The sequence below is a fragment of the Plasmodium berghei genome (genome assembly GCF_900002375.2).
Source record: "Plasmodium berghei ANKA genome assembly, chromosome: 12".
Classification (NCBI taxonomy): domain Eukaryota; phylum Apicomplexa; class Aconoidasida; order Haemosporida; family Plasmodiidae; genus Plasmodium; species Plasmodium berghei.
This window is the reverse complement of record NC_036170.2, coordinates 461,894-478,908: the sequence shown is the minus strand read 5'-3', so window position 1 is coordinate 478,908 and position 17,015 is coordinate 461,894. Positions and strand designations below refer to the sequence as shown.

The 17,015-nt window shown below is 22.5% G+C and overlaps 4 protein-coding genes across 4 annotated transcripts; 2 read left to right on the top strand and 2 right to left on the bottom strand.

Annotated features, from left to right (window-relative positions):
- Positions 1-1,220: 1,220 nt before the first annotated feature.
- PBANKA_1212600 (generative cell specific 1) lies at positions 1,221-3,916 on the bottom strand (the record flags this gene model as incomplete). Its single annotated transcript, XM_034566182.1, has 2 exons — positions 1,221-3,479; positions 3,689-3,916. The coding sequence occupies 2 exons, from the start codon at positions 3,914-3,916 to the stop codon at positions 1,221-1,223; spliced, it is 2,487 nt and encodes an 828-aa protein (XP_034422804.1).
- A 1,256-nt stretch (positions 3,917-5,172) lies between these two features.
- Positions 5,173-9,135, bottom strand: PBANKA_1212500 (merozoite surface protein MSA180, putative; the record flags this gene model as incomplete). The annotated part of the gene is made up of 1 exon (XM_034566181.1): positions 5,173-9,135. One exon carries the CDS (start codon positions 9,133-9,135, stop codon positions 5,173-5,175), a length of 3,963 nt encoding a protein of 1,320 aa, XP_034422803.1.
- Positions 9,136-10,051: 916 nt separating this feature from the next.
- PBANKA_1212400 (GDP-L-fucose synthase, putative) lies at positions 10,052-11,889 on the top strand (the record flags this gene model as incomplete). The annotated part of the gene is made up of 7 exons (XM_034566180.1): positions 10,052-10,399; positions 10,647-10,929; positions 11,068-11,244; positions 11,331-11,395; positions 11,489-11,524; positions 11,613-11,679; positions 11,834-11,889. The coding sequence occupies 7 exons, from the start codon at positions 10,052-10,054 to the stop codon at positions 11,887-11,889; spliced, it is 1,032 nt and encodes a 343-aa protein (XP_034422802.1).
- A 1,520-nt stretch (positions 11,890-13,409) lies between these two features.
- PBANKA_1212300 (translation initiation factor eIF-2B subunit delta, putative) lies at positions 13,410-16,520 on the top strand (the record flags this gene model as incomplete). The annotated part of the gene is made up of 1 exon (XM_034566179.1): positions 13,410-16,520. The coding sequence occupies one exon, from the start codon at positions 13,410-13,412 to the stop codon at positions 16,518-16,520; it is 3,111 nt and encodes a 1,036-aa protein (XP_034422801.1).
- Between the last annotated feature and the right edge of the window lie 495 nt (positions 16,521-17,015).

Sequence of the window (17,015 nt, the reverse complement as noted above, 5' to 3'; positions counted from 1 at the left end):
AAAAAGAGGTGTATAAAAATTCATACGAAATATTCACAATATATAATTCTGCATTAAAAATGTAAATATAAATACGTATATATTTATAATATGTGCTTATGCACATTTATATTATATATTTTCATTTAATTTATTAAAAAAGTAGTACAAAAAATGATTGTATAATAAAAAAATAACACAATAAAGAGTCTCACAAATAATATAAAAAGATGTTGGAAATTGTACATAGCCTTTTATAATATGATATTACCCACAATATACATGCTGATAACCTCCTATAAAAACAATGAAAACTTCTTAGATACATTAAGTCACAAACAAGAAAAAACATAAAAAAAATACGAAAAAAGAAACGTAAAATTACACTTTTTATGTTTTACTTAAAATGTGAACTCATTTCCTATTTCATATAATTTTAACTCAAAAAAAAAAAACGATTTCATAAATTTTATTTAACTCAATAACGGGCATGTAAATAAGAAATATTTTAGTTATATATTAAAGGATAATTGGTAAAAAGGGTTTACAAAATGTAAAAACGATTTATATTTTTATACATAATGGCTAAATATAAATATATAGAGAGATATGTGCATGCATATTAAAGGAATAAATTTTACATATAATTAATTAAAATTAACGTGTAAAAAAACGGCACATGGAAAATGTAAAAAATATAAAAAACGAAGCTATTGACAATTTGATTTTTAGAGGGCCTATATAATATAGGTGTGCAAATTTTTATGCATACATATTTATTTTGATTATTTACAGTGTATAGCTTTAGCTTCAACACTATCTTATTGAATATGTTTTCTTCATATGTGTAAACAAATTTTTAAAAAAACATAAGGATAATAAAGCATATCTATGTTGTGTTTCCTCCATCCAATAGTTAAAAATACATCGAAAAAAATATATGCATGTATAGCATGTGCGCTTTATAAACAACAAAAATTATGATAAAATAGGACAAATATAAAAAACGAAATAAAATAAAATATTACAAATTAAAAAAATGAAACGATTTAAACATAAAAAAAAATAGTAATACAAAAGGTGATACATATTAAACGATTTTAAAAATTGAAAAATATGAAGAGGACGTTTTTCTTATGTAATATTTTTTATAATTTTTTTCTCTTTTTATTTTATATTTGTTTCCCTTAATTAATGATAAAATTTTATTCACAAATTTGCAAATACTATTCCATGTAATTTTATCGCAATGGGGGTATTTTACTTTTACCTGACGGAGATGTATCTGCATATTCATGGGAAGTGTGATTTGAATTTCTATTTGGCTCTTTTTGTTTAACCTTTTTCCCCCCTTTTTTATGTTTTATATTGCTTGATATATTATTTTTATTGAATTTTTTTTTATTTTTTCTCATCGAAGATACTGAATCAGTGGAGTATATACTGCTTGAATCAGATAATGACGAATATGAAGAAACAGATAGGTAGTTGGTTTTCATGTCATGAATTTTTTTTTTATAAATAATAGGCTTATCATTATTTCGTATTCTGATTTGTCCTATTGTGCTTATAATAGATTGATATAATTTAAGTATAGTAGATATAAAAAGGAAAAAGAAATTTAAAAAGAATGGTAGAAGAGGTATTAAGGCAGGTGCTAATATAATTAATATGGCTATAATAGCAAATTTCCCAATTAACGTTTTAACTGTATTTATATAATAGTTAGAGCATGTTTTGAAATTAATTACATAACATAATAAATTAATAGTACATTTACATACATATTCATCAGGGTTTTTAATATCAGGTGATTGTGTATGATGTTCTACTACTACTTGGTCCGTTGTTTCATCTACTTCTGACTCAACTATATGTACACTTTCTTTTGATTGTAATTCGAATTCTTCTATAGAGCATTCTTTCCCATTAGAATCTTTTACAATAGCTTTGCACAATGTTGTAATTTCTTTATTTATTAAGAATTTTATTATAAAATAAAAAGCATAGTTTTTATTTGGTCCAATAAATGCACGCACAGGAGCGATAGGGTTAATGTGACTAGCCAATTGGTCAGTTTCTTTATTTGTGCATGCAATTGAGCAAGAGAAATTTGAACCTACAAATTTGCTATTATTCCATACATGAATAATAAGGACACATTCATTTGAATTAGAATTATTAGATGCACAATCATTTGGTATAGTAACATGAGTAATTGTTGCAATGGAAACGGGTCTTATTTCATATACTTCTATAGCATCTGTTTCGAATTTTATTTCTACACTATGATTTCCATTGTATTTATAATCAATGAATTGGCTATGTGCAGCTACATTTGGTTTATAAAAAATTTTATTATCTAAATCATTTTCATCCATTTCCGCATGATTATTATTCTTAATTTTATCTTTTAAATAATCAGGCAACTTATAGGATTCATATATTTTAGTTTGTGGTTCTGAATTATATATATTTTTTATTTTATACTTTGAAAGAGAAATACCATCTTTTATAGATGCAGAATTATGAATATCATAATATTTTTTGAGATTATTTGATATGCAATATCCAGCTTCTGACCCACAAAAATTACCTTCTGACTTCCTCCAAGTATTTAAAGATACACCTAACTTTCCACATGTTTTACCACTTAAATCAAACATATATTTTGGTAACATCATAGCTTTTCGTAAGCATGGATGCATAATATTACATATACTTGAATAATTGCAACCTTTTAATAATGGTGAATTTTGTGATAGTCCACAATTTCTTGTTATATCACTAGCTATAACATCTCTGTTATTAATAGGTGATGATGGAATAACAATATAATCATTTGATAAATTAACAAGGGTTCTTTTTCCATGTGTTTCACCTTTTAAAAATAACCATAAATCAAAATAATCATCTCTTATTTCTGTTATAGTATCATTTAATTGATATTTTTTTTCTTTTGTAACTAAATCAGATTTATTGTTCAAAACAGATGATACATCATTGTAATAATACTCTTCTATTGTAATATTAACAATTGTATTAAATATTGGTGGATATTCTATATCATAAACTGCAAAATGCATTAAATCTATAATAGGACAATGTCTACTATATACTGTCGCTGATTCAGTAAATAGCATATTATAATAAATACATTTTAATTTCGCTCTTTTTATAAATTCATCATCTTTAAAATAATTATATGTTTGGCATCTGCATGCTTCTCCTCGTGTATATTCATGAAATTTAGTTGGATTTTTTTCATCATATTTATCTATATCTTCAATTTTACGTACATTACATGTATATGTATATTTATTTATTTGCTCTTGTGTGTATTGCTCAAATTTATGGTTATTAAATATATCTATAATTTCCCTAAATTCTAAAGGAATGTCCTTTACATACTTCAAATAATATGAGACAGTTACGTAATCTCTTCGAATTGTCAGGAAATACCCTTTTCCTCCTTTTCTCATCACCTTTAATCTCACTACCTAAAACGAAAAGAAAAGAAACATCTGGATATATCTACATATTCGAGTTAGCAATAAAAATAAACTACATAAATGCTTATACGCATTAACTGGATGTTATAATATGGTTTTATATCCATTACAATTAAACTAAAAAGTAATCAAATATCATACCATGCATATATTCATACGTATGGAAAATGATAATCGAGAATATCTCAAATACATACCGAATTATTAGAAACATCCAATTCACCAAAAGTTACTGTGTGACATGTTGAATCATCCAATGATGAAGTACAGACACTTTTTTTCGCAAAAGAATACACTAATTGAATGAAAAATACTTTATTTTTAAAGTCACACCATTTATAATACTTTAAAATAATACAAAAAAAAATAATAATAATCAATTTATATATGTGCTTCGATCTTAAATTTATCAATTTATTTTTCATTTTTTCTAAATGAAATATTAAAGAATGGCTTATAAAAAGAGAATAATAAAAAAGCTAAAATCCTTTTTGTATTTGTGAATCTTATGCATTCCCTCTTTCCATATATTTTTATTTGTATATTTTTTTACTCCATTCAAATATTATATTGGCGTTTCAATGCGTTTGAGTATAAACAAGCGCGAACAAAATAATAATTTCGAGTACTTGAACATCAACATATATTTCAGTTTTTTTTTATTATTAAAGATATTTGTCTATTCTTATTTATTTTTCTATTTTTATTATTTACTTTCTTATTATTTTTTCCATTCTGTATATTTTCTTTAATTTTAATATTTGGATCTTCACACCGTTTTTGTCTTTATATAAAGGGGAGAAATATATTTGTAATAAATTATTTTCAGGTATCTAAAAATATACGAACTTACGAATCTTGTCTTCCCTCTTTTTCGTTTTTTACATAAAAAAATATAATTAATGTATACAAAATATAAATAAATAATTAATTTATTAGGAACTATATCATTAGCCCATTTATTCTCCAACATGATCATAAAAGATGTTTTGCCTTGAAATTATTTTTTCTGCATTTTTATTTTATGTAGTCTATAAAGATATAAATTTATATTTTTATAGAATACAATATGAATCAATGATAATATATTTTATGATTTCCATAAAAGCTATATTTAGTATAATTTATAACCATTTATATGCCCGAATAATAATAACGCGCATATACACATATGTATCAGTACGATATAATTTTACAAAATAGTTGCTACTTAGATGAAATATTTAAAATAAAAAATGTTTATTAAAGTTAATAAATAATAAGTCAAATATTATGCAAAAAAATTAAAGAATTCCAAACAAATAAAAAAGATAATGATAAAAACAAAGGTTTACTAAAAATTCTACGAAAAAAATGTTTGAACACAAAATTTTTAAATAAAAAGGAAGGGGTATAAAACGATATCTATAACTTATATTTATTATTATATTATATTATATTACCATTTATTTATCCTAACCTTATAATATAAATAGCATATAGTATGACAATTTAAAATGAAAGACAAAACGGAAAAAAAAGCACAGAGCTTTCAATGATGCCTACTGAGATCCTTCTTAAAACATATTCATAAATATGTGTTCTTCTATTATTGTTGAGAATACATAAAAAATTATCTTATAATTTATATAATTTTATAAAATTCGTATTGCATTGGGTTGGACCAAATTGGGGGTGTATATTATAATTGGTATTCTGATCCATTTTCATTAGGCATATAATTAAAGAACAAATAATTAATATCTTCATTTAGAATAATAAATGAATTTAATGGAAAGAATTTGTTTTCATGTGAAAAGAATTGCTGTTCTGCCCTTGTATCTAACACTACTTCCAATATGCTTAACAAAAAGGCTATATTGATAACATTAATTGTTGTTTTAATAACTATATTTGTCATAGCTGGGTTATCACTATATATAACTAGCGTGTATTCTTTTAAATTATCTTTTTTTATAGGCACATTTGGAATTATATCGGCATAAAAATTGGGCATATTATTTATAATATTTTTGTAACCATAAAACATATATTTATTTATTGCACCTTTATTGATTTTTTTTATATGGCCATTACTATATATATTTAATGTTGGATTTCCATGTGTAGATATATTCTCTTTATGAATTATAAAAGCAAAAGGAATTAAAACTGTTTCTTCAATCATTTTTTCTGTTATGAATTCATCCAAATATAATCTGAATATATCAAAGATATCCTTTTCATTAAAAATGATATTGTTATATGATTTTTTCGTTAAAACTATGTCTCTTTTAGATGAAAAAAGGTTTGATGTAGATAAACTATATAATTCATTTGCATATTTATTTCTTTGTAAAAACTGTTCACTAAAATTTGTTATATTTTTTTCTAAAAATAATCGCATAGATGAAGAGGTAATTATATTTGAGCCTGTAAGTTTCCTTTTTGAAATTACATCTAAATCAAAGTTATTACATAAGTCTTCAACATAATTTACTAATGATACTTTTTCTAGTAAAAATATAAAATAATCTATACTTATTTTAATTTGATTTCGAGAATTACCAGAAAAGTAAAGAGTCACCTGATTGTTTTCAAAATCTTCTATAAATATAATATTTTCGTTGTAGTTTATATCACCAAGAGCCTTATTTATATATTCCAGATTTTGACAATAAGCAAGTGGTTTCCATATTTCTGTGCTTTTAAAAAATAGTATCAAATGCTTGGCACTTATTATTTTATTTAAATTTGTTTCATCTACCTTCTCACCGTTTATACTTTTCATATCATTTTTAACTTTCTTAGAATTTGTTAACTTTAATAATTCTTTCATGGAGCTATTTTTTTCATCATCGTCATTATCTTTATCATCGTCATTATCTTCATCATCGTCATTATCTTCATCATCTTCATTAGTCAAAGATGAAGATTGGTTATTTAAATCATCATTTGTTGCAACATTGTCGTTATCATAAATATTAGCCTTTATAAAATTATTATAACTTCCTTTTTTATTTGAAATATTTTCTATATTTTTTGAAGAATTTTTTAGCTCAGATTTATTGATATTATCTTTTATGGATGAAGATTCAATATTACTAACATGAGCATCCTTATTTTTATCTTCATTATTTGTCTTTAATTGGGATTCTTTTACTTTTTTATTTTTGTTTAGATCATTCTTAGTTTTTTCATTTTTATTATCAACATAATTATTAAGTATCTTTGAACGTGAATAATTGAGTTCATCAAATGTGTCTTTTAATTCCAAATCATGATCATCCTTTCCATAGTTACCATATGTGGTGAAAACTTGTTTACCTATTTTATAAGAATTTATACGAGATACCTTTGATTTAATTTCATCAATAAAAATATTACTTATATCAGTTGTGTCATTAATATCTATTAAACTAGAATTATAATAAATATTAATACCACTGTCGTCTACATGCTTTGTGTCATTATTGGGATTATCCATTTTATTAGGTATATTTGATTTTGTTTTTCTAGTCGGTATATAATATTTAAAATTATGATAAAACATATTACTATAAATATTTGGTTCTTCATTATTATTAAATTTTAATTCTGATTGTGTTCTTCCGTTTTTTTTAATAAAAGGTAATTTTTCTTGCATCGAAATTAATTGATCTAAAATGCGAGACGAGGAGTATTCTTCTAAATACACTGGTTTATTATAATGATAAAAAGAGCATTTTGCATTTGGTCCATATCTTTTTAAATAACTAAGTATGAAATTAGTATAAGATTTGCATGGACATACTAAAGGTATTGTTTTTTTATTTATATTTAATATATTTAATATAAATTTAAAATACTGTAGTTTAATATGATATACTTTTTTTTTTATTTTTACATCTACACCTTTTTTGCTAAATAATATAGTCATACCGTCATATAATAACATGTCATTATTTGACAACTCTAATGTACCAGTTATCGCCAGACAATAGGATACACAAATTAATTGAGTAATTTTTTCTATAAATACAATAGCTTCAGTTATATTGAATATTTTTAAATAATCGATAAATAATAATAATTTGTTAAAATTTTCGTTTGATGAAAAATCTCTAAATTCAAAAAAACTTAAAAAATTATTTGTACCATTCTGCCCAATCTTAACATACATACTATTCTTGATTTTATTCAAAGTTACATTATCTATAAAATCTGATTTTGTTTTCAATTTTTCTGATTTGAATTCTTTTCTTTTGTATACAGGCCTATCTTTGTTAGGATTTGGGAAAATATGTGGGATTACACTACTTTTATTTTCAATATCACCTAATAATTCCATTTTGTTGTCATTTTTTGACGTTAAATTATCGGATAAATCATTGGAATCCTGTTTTGAATCACTCGTATCCATCTTATTATTTTGTTCATTCATATTTTCTTTATTATTAGCAATATTTATATCATGATTACTGTCGTTTTCCTTCTTTTTATTCGGTAAGCTCTTACGTAAACCAAACATGTAATATGGATTTTCATATGTGTATTGGAAAGTTAGTTTTTCATCTTCACCTTTTATATATAAATCATTATTATAATCCCCAATATTATTATTTATATTTTCATCATAATCCTTTTCATTATTTAATACTTCATTTTGCACATTGTCATTACTGTAATCTTTGGAATTTTCGTTATCAATGCTTTGAATTTCTTCTTTATTTTCACTATATGCAACATATTCATTCTTCTCGTCAAATTTGGAATTCATTCCATTTGCATCTTTAAGTATATTATTACCGATTTGCAGATTTAAATTAGAAATATATGGATGTCCATTTGGAAGTTTTCGTGGATTTTCCATTGCATTTGGATCAAAATAAATGTTATAAATATTTACTATGATATTATCATTTGTATATTTTGTTTTGACATCATCCAACATAGGATAGTCTTTAATATGATTTTCCATATTGGTCATTTTATTTTCATCATTAATTTTTCCAATAAAACTGTAGATATGATCATTCATTTCATTTATTTCTTCACTTAAATTGTGTATTTTGTGCTCTTCATTGTTATCAAATATTTCATTTTCGATATTGTTTTCCTTGTTAGTTTCATCATCATTTTTGTTTTCTTCTAAACTTTCATGAACCTTCTCATATTTCTCGTCAAGCAAATTGTTGTTAACCTTTTCGAAAGTTCCTTCTTCAGGTGGAACATTTATATATTCCGGAGTCACTACTTTACTACGTAAAATTAATTTAATTATATTAGAAGTTTGCTCACGAATATTATTAAAATATGTGCCTACATAATCTTGGTCCAGTGTATCCAAATCAGCATAAATACCATTGAATATACCAGACAAATACAATATTTTAGTGTCTATATCATTAAATGAAATATTTATATTGTGGTGTTTTAATAAATAGGATAAAAAGTTTTCGAATTTATTAATATTGTTTATATTCAATTTTGAATTTTTTACATATTGAAATGCATTATTTATATCATCATATTTTGTATATTCCTTTTTATCAATAAATTTATTTTTTAATAAAGCTAATAATATAGCTTTTTTAGTACAACTTTGGTCGTTGTGGACTGCATTATGTCTAGAAATTAATAAAAAATAAAATATAACAGATAAAAAATAAAATATTTTCAACATTGTTAATTACAAAGTTTAATTAGGTAAAACGCCAATATATGAATGAATAAATAAATAAAAAATATAACAATCAATTATTTAATTTGTTTATAACTCATTTTTTTATTAATATGGTTGTTTAATTTAAAAAAAATATTTTTTTCACTTTTCTGTGTCTGGTTTATTTAAAATTTTAATTTCGTTATGTGTGTATATAAGCATATTTATTACTTAGACTCATAAAAATATCCAATTGTTGGATTTTTAATAATGAAGAATGGAGTAATTAATATATTAGTTTCATGTGAACATTTTAAAAAATTAATATTATAAATAAGTCAAAAATAAGTCAAAAATAAATCAAATAATAAATATATAAATTGTATTTAAAATACTACGTTTATGATAAAAAATATATAATTCCCCAATATAAAGAATCTATAAAAGTAAAAATTGCATAATGCTGTTAATTATTTGGAAAATAGTAAACAGTTAAACAAAATTATCCAATATTTCCTTGGAAAATTCTATAACGTCACAGAAAAAGTGTGTGTATATTAATAAAGCAGGTGCGCCCATGCAAAAAATAAAAGCGTAACATCCTTTAAAATAAAAAAATAATTAAATTTAACAAATTCCCACGAAAAAAAATTTAAATTTATACTTTAGAAAAAATATAAATATAGACAATATATTATGAAAATAATGTTACACCATTTTTACAAAATATTATTTTTATAATTCGTCTAATTACATAACCGTGAACAATATAACGTTTATAGTGTGCCCAGAAAATTTTTATTTTATAGGAAATTTATATGCGAATGTTAATTTTTATCTTATGTTTATTTTAGGGTAATATAATTCCAAACATCTTTATATTTCGGTTTAATTTAATTTAATTTAATTTTTATATTTTTTTTACTTATTTTAAAATATGTCAAGAACATGCATAATTACTGGTGGTACTGGTTTATTGGGAAATAGTTTTCGGGAAGTTGTAAAGAGTGAAAACCCAGATTTCATTGAAAGTGGAAATGAAATCATTGTAAATTCTAATGATAAAAATGTAATTAAAAAATATGTTTTTTTAAGTTCTAAAATGTGTAATTTAAAAAACTATGATGATACTAAAAAATTTTTTGAAAAAAATAAGTTTACTGATATAATACATTTTGCAGCCCATGTGGGAGGTTTGTACGCGAATAAAAATAACAATTTACAATTTTTGTTAAACAATTTAGATATTAATTTAAATATAGTCAAAATTTGTCACAAATATTCGGTAATGATTCGAATAAATTCGTAAAAAAAAAGTAGCAATAATATGAATATGTTAATTATATTTATTATAAAAATAATTACAAAAAATTGTGTAAAACAAAAAAAGAAAAGACTCTGGAAAGACATATTTTAATAATAATTGAATAAAAAATATTAAAATGATAGCTTATACACAATGCACAAATTCCCCTCCTTGGTTTAAAGTATACATACATATATATATATGGCTCCTTTTGGCGTCTTTATAGATAACTAGAGGCATATTTGCACTATCCACGTGTATTTTCCCTGAAAAATGCGATTTACCATTAATTGAAGAAAATGTTCATGATGGAAGGTGCCATTTAAGTAATGAAGGTTATAGTACATCGAAAAGAGTCTTAGAAATATTGGTCCGGTGTTATAGGGAAAAATATAATTATCAGTGGATGTGTATAATACCTACAAATATTTATGGTAAATATGATAACTTTAACTTAGAAAATGGTCATGTAATACCTTCTATTATTCATAAGATATATTTAGCAAAAGGTAATTGAAAGCAAATAGTTTTTTTATAATATAATTTACACGCTACTACATAAAATATATTAATTGTGAAAGTTTAGTTAGAAATCACTTAATGATAGCTTAATTATATTATAATTCAAAATGTTAATATTTTTTTAGTTAATAACACAGATGTAAAACTCATGGGAGATGGTTCAGCTATTCGACAATTTATTTACAATAGAGATATAAGCACCATTTTGTACTATATTCTCAATACTTATTATTCACAAAATTTAGCCATTATCAAGAATAACATTTTTAATGTTATTTTCTCCACGAATTTGCCTTCAAATGGTAATCACAATATATATCTGTTAATTTTCATTGCTAATTGTTTTTCAAATTATATTTAATCAAACATATTTTTTCACCATTATCAGAATTAAGTATTAAAGATCTGGCGAACAAAATAAAGCATTATATGAAATTTAATAACGAAATATTGGTAATCCATAGAAAGAAAAACAATTGCCATTATTATTGTTCATAATAACAAATGAGTGATGTGTGAAAAATATATAAATTATTTTTTTCACAGTTTGATGACACGCAAGACAATGGAATTCACAAGAAGGTTTCAATTTAATACTATTATAAGGATAATAATAATACCAAATAAAAGTAAATGAACATAACTAAAACACATGTATATATTTTTTTAGACGGCGTCCAACGATAAACTAATGCCTATAGTAAATACCTCTTTTTCATTTACTGATATAGATAAAGGTTACATGAAAAAAATTACGAATAAAATAAAACTATAAAATTTAGATTTAAAATTTATTTATATAACTTAAATGAAGCATATTATACTCTATATTGACTATACATGCATATGTTTATACATTTTTAAAATACACTGTTTAATGTAATATTACAGGTTTAAAAGAAACTATTGATTGGTTCAATTCCGAATATAAAAATATAAGAAAATGATATATTTTATGATTTATGTTTTTATAATTATTTAATTTTTATATTTAAATTTTATTAATTTTACCTCATGTTATCTATAAAAAAATTATGTTATAAAAAGCAAAACTAATGTGAAACAGTTTAATAAATTATATAGACATATAATTGCAAACATATCACACAATCGTGGCTTAGTTTATATACAATATATTACATATATTGAAATATTATATATGCTGTTTTTCATAAATAAATTTTATTTTGAAAATACTCACAAAAACACCAAAAAAATTTACAACACATCATAATATGCGTATATAATTATAAGTATTATACTATATATATTAATATTAAAAGGTGAAATGTAGAATTTATATAAGTTGTCCTTCCTCCAATAAGCTCTTTTAAATTTTGATAAATTATATTAAAAACATGTCACAATGCAGAAGTTTATTTTGTGTATTTTATACTTTTGTTAATATGCTAATAAAGTATAATAAAAAAGCAATAAATATTTCTTTGCGTGGGGAATGTTATAATATATATATATATATATATATATATATATATATATATATTATATACTTTCCCTTATATATTGAAAGTATCATACTATATTATTCACATTAAATAAATATACATAATAACATTCAAATTAGCAAGGTTCTTATTATTATGACTACCAAACAATTAAACTACCAATTTATAGAAAAACTGTGTGCGAAAATGCCACAAAACATGTAAAGAGTTTAAATAATGTTACATTAATTTTGGAGAAAATCTACCCGTGTATATTTATTTTGTTATATATATATGTATATTTAAATACAACCTTTACATGAATTAATGCAATATCTTAATATTAATATCATTCCTTTTTGATTTTTAATATATATACTTTATTATATGTTTATATACATATATTATTTTTTTTTTTGATTTACATTTTCATATTATGTAATATCTTTTAAATAGTGTGTTTTTTAATTTTACATAAAACCAAAGTTTTCATCAACAGTGGATTAAGTACATGTTAAAAAAAATATATGTTATTCTTAAGATATATATAGTTAGCAATACCCAGCATTAATATAATAATAACCGTGTTCATATATTTATGATGCGTACAGAATATTACAAGAGATGATCAAGCTATATATGCATATTTTTCATAGAAACCACACATGAACAAGAATATATACATATATATACGATATAATATTCATTATGTATTTTATATATACATACAATTAAATATGCTCTTATATTATTATACAAATATATTAGAAAATTGTATATACTACTATATGTGGTTATTGCTTTTGAACTATCACGAATACATATATATATAAATATCCAATTTTTTTATTTATGAATTGGCTTCTTATATATATTATTGATCAATATAGATTTTATATGTATATTTGGATATATACATTATATGCTTTACCTTCATTTATTCATTTTGTAGTATTCCCATATTATTTAACATTTTCAAAAAAAATTATTTTTTTTTATTATTAATTTTTCTATGGAAGAAAATGGATGATAAATTTTATTTAACTTTTTCTAAAAGAAAAAAAAAAAAAGTGAGTGGAACAATAAATAAAGAAAAATTTAAAAAGAATTTTTCCAAAAGCGAAAAATATGTTAAAGTGTCAATATTAAATAAAAACACGAGTAAAAAAACTCTTCTACACACATTATTTAAAGGTTTTGTAAAGCCTTGTAATGAAAAAAATACAGTATTTTATTCCATTCTATGTATTATTAATAATATATATAAATGTCCCTATTTTACAAAGCATCGATGCTTAATATGTAAGCCATTATATTATAATAGGATATTAAAATTGAAACAAGCAAGTGAAGATAATGATAAAAGCGATGATGTTGATGATGACCCAAGTGCATCCTTGAAATATAATTTATACTATAATAGGAGGAAGGTAGATATAAGTGGGGTAACAAAAGAAGACAAAAAAAATGACATAAGCGATATTTCAAGTCCAAATACTAGTAACAACAAATTCGAAAGTATTAATAAAAACAATGAAACTATTTCAAATAATTGTGTGCGGGAAAATTATTCTCATACATGCACAGATAAAGAAAGTTCTAAAATAGATAGCGAGGAAAAGAAGCAAGGAAAAAGTGTGTCAGTGCAAAATTTCCAAGAAGAAAATGAAGATGAGAGAGATGATGATAATAAAATAAAAAAAAATAAAATAAAAAGGGAAGAAATTAAACATGATAAGAATGAAAAAGGAGAAAATTATGAAGAAAGTAAAAACACAATAATATATGACCCTTTAAAAACAAGCATAATAAACAATAAAACAAAATTAAGTTTAAATAATAACAAACAAAATAATTCTTCTAATAAAACAAATTTATTTAGTACATGCCCAGTTCCTAATATCTTAAATGGGAAATTAAATTTGTCTAATATCCAGGAATATAATTTTTTATCGCATGATAATAAAATAAATTACTTAGATTTATATAATTTTGATTTATTTGATAAGACAAATATATATGATAAAATATTGTTAGATCTTAATCAAAACGAAATACACACAAATATATTAAGAACAGGAATATATTTTAATAAATATATGAATACAACACATAACCATAGGAATGTTGATCTGTTAATGGCATTAAAATCATTTATAAAAGATTATACACTACCCCCTTACGAGCCAATTAATAGGCATATGAAAATTGTGATTGATAAAGAGATAAATTATATTATAATGTGTAAAAAGCATAGCATAAGTATGGGAGAAGTAATTAGGTGGTTTAAAAATATGGTAACAGAAAGTATAGGTAAACATGTTTTAGACGAAATAAAAGAAATAATTATTAATAATATTAATAATTATATAAGAACTAAGATAATTATTCCATCTATAAATATATCAAATTATGTATCAGAATATATAATTGAAGATAAGGATATTTTATTAATATATACATTTGATTATGATATATATATATCTATGATAAATGCAAAAAAAAAAGGAAAAATGTTCGAAATTTTCTTAGTAGATTCAGAACCATATAAAAATTCACATAATATAAAATTATATATTAAATTGGGTATACCTGTTACATATACATTACTTAGTAGCTTATCTTATAATATTAAAAAATGTACTAAAGTTTTATTAGGTATTGATTCTATTATGCATAATAATATATATGGTTATGCAGGAACCAGTATGATTTGTATGATTTCAAAGGTAAATAATGTTCCTGTATATATAGTTTGTGAAACGTATAAAATAAGTAATAAAATAATTATAGATAGTTTTAGTATGAATAATATAAATAATAATATAGATGTCTATGATTATATATATTTGCATCATTATCATAATTCAAAACATTATCATAATAATATTCCATCTATAAGAAAAAATGATAAAACTGCAGTAGATTCAGGTTTAGAATTTAATAAAAAACTTAATAATTTTATAGAATCATATCCAGATATAAAATCGAATCAAATTTTGTTTAGCAATATTAATGATGGAAATTACATAGGAAGCGCAAATTCCTTGAATCAAAACATGAAATGCCCCAAACCAACTATTATTTATTCTTCAGGAAATCCCAATCAATTTTATAAAAAAGGAAGAAAAGAAAATGAAAAAAAACACAATATCAATAATATATGTGATCCAAATGAGTCTTCAAAATATAATGATACATCTATAAAATGCAACCATGATAGCAATAGTTTTGAGAAAAGTAATGTTCAAAAATTTAATGATAATCAATCATCTCTATATATAGAAAATAAAAATGATCAAACATCGAATAATATATTAAAAAAAAATATGTTTGCCTTGCATGAAGAAGAAAAAACATCTCTTTTTATAAAAGTTGTTAAAGACAAAAAAATTAACACACTAATAATGAAGAAAAACAGCTACGAAGAAATAAACATTAATAAAATGAATCACGATGAAATTAGCATAGGAGAAAATAATACAAATCAAACAAACCCGAGCACGCCTGGTTTGAAACAAAAGGAAACTTCAGTTTTCAGAAACACAGTTAAAGATGTAAGTAATGAAAGAATTGTTTCAACAAAAAGCATTATGAAAATTATAGATGAATCAAATAATAATAAAAAAGTTGAAACTATAAATTTATGTATTAATCACAAACACAATTTTACAAATGTATCCAATGATTGTAAAAATATGAATAAAAAAAATAAACAATTTTATAATATAAAAAATGATAAAGCATTTTATGAACAAAAAAATAGTTATTTCATTAACTTTAAAAATTATTTAGATATCTCATCGAATAATTCAAACCCTAAAATAAAACAAAATGAAATTGAAGAAGAAAAAACTTCATGCAATAATGTTTGTGATTCCATTTGCAGTTCTATTGGAAATTTAAACATAAAAAATATATGCAGAGATAGACATAACGAAACAAATTTATTTAGTTCTATCTTATCACATATTGATAAAATAAAAACGAATACCGATAAATCATTTTATGTAGCTAATATATGTAACGACGTCACTCCACTTAATTATATTAGTTACATTATTACCGAAGTGGGGGTATATACAAGTGAAAATAAAAACTCCTTAAACGTTTTTATTCAAAATAATATTTAAAATTTTCATTTTGTATATCCATCACTCGTCTATTTATCCATTAATGTGTATCCGTATATTTACCTATTTATTTTATAAAATTTATTTATTTTTTTGTATATAAGTAATATATATGCACATGATATTTATTAATAATATATATATCCATATACCTAGATCGTGTTTCTTTTTTTAGTATCCAGCGAATATAATTTTTAATGATGTTTGTTTTGGTTGTTTCTATTTTATTTTTATTTTATTTAATAAAAATTAAAACAAAAGTTTTATTATGTCTAAAATATAAAATCGAAATTTAAAAGAAAAAAAAAGAGAAGGAAAATGCTTTTCTTCTGAAAAAATTCATTATAGCAGAAACATGTTATGTAATAGTAGCATAACAAGCTATACTTTAAAACTTTGTACAAAAACACTATTAAAAACAAAAATATTATCAATAATAACAAATTATGGCATCATAAACAAACGGATAATAAAAAAGAAAAAATTATAAATGCA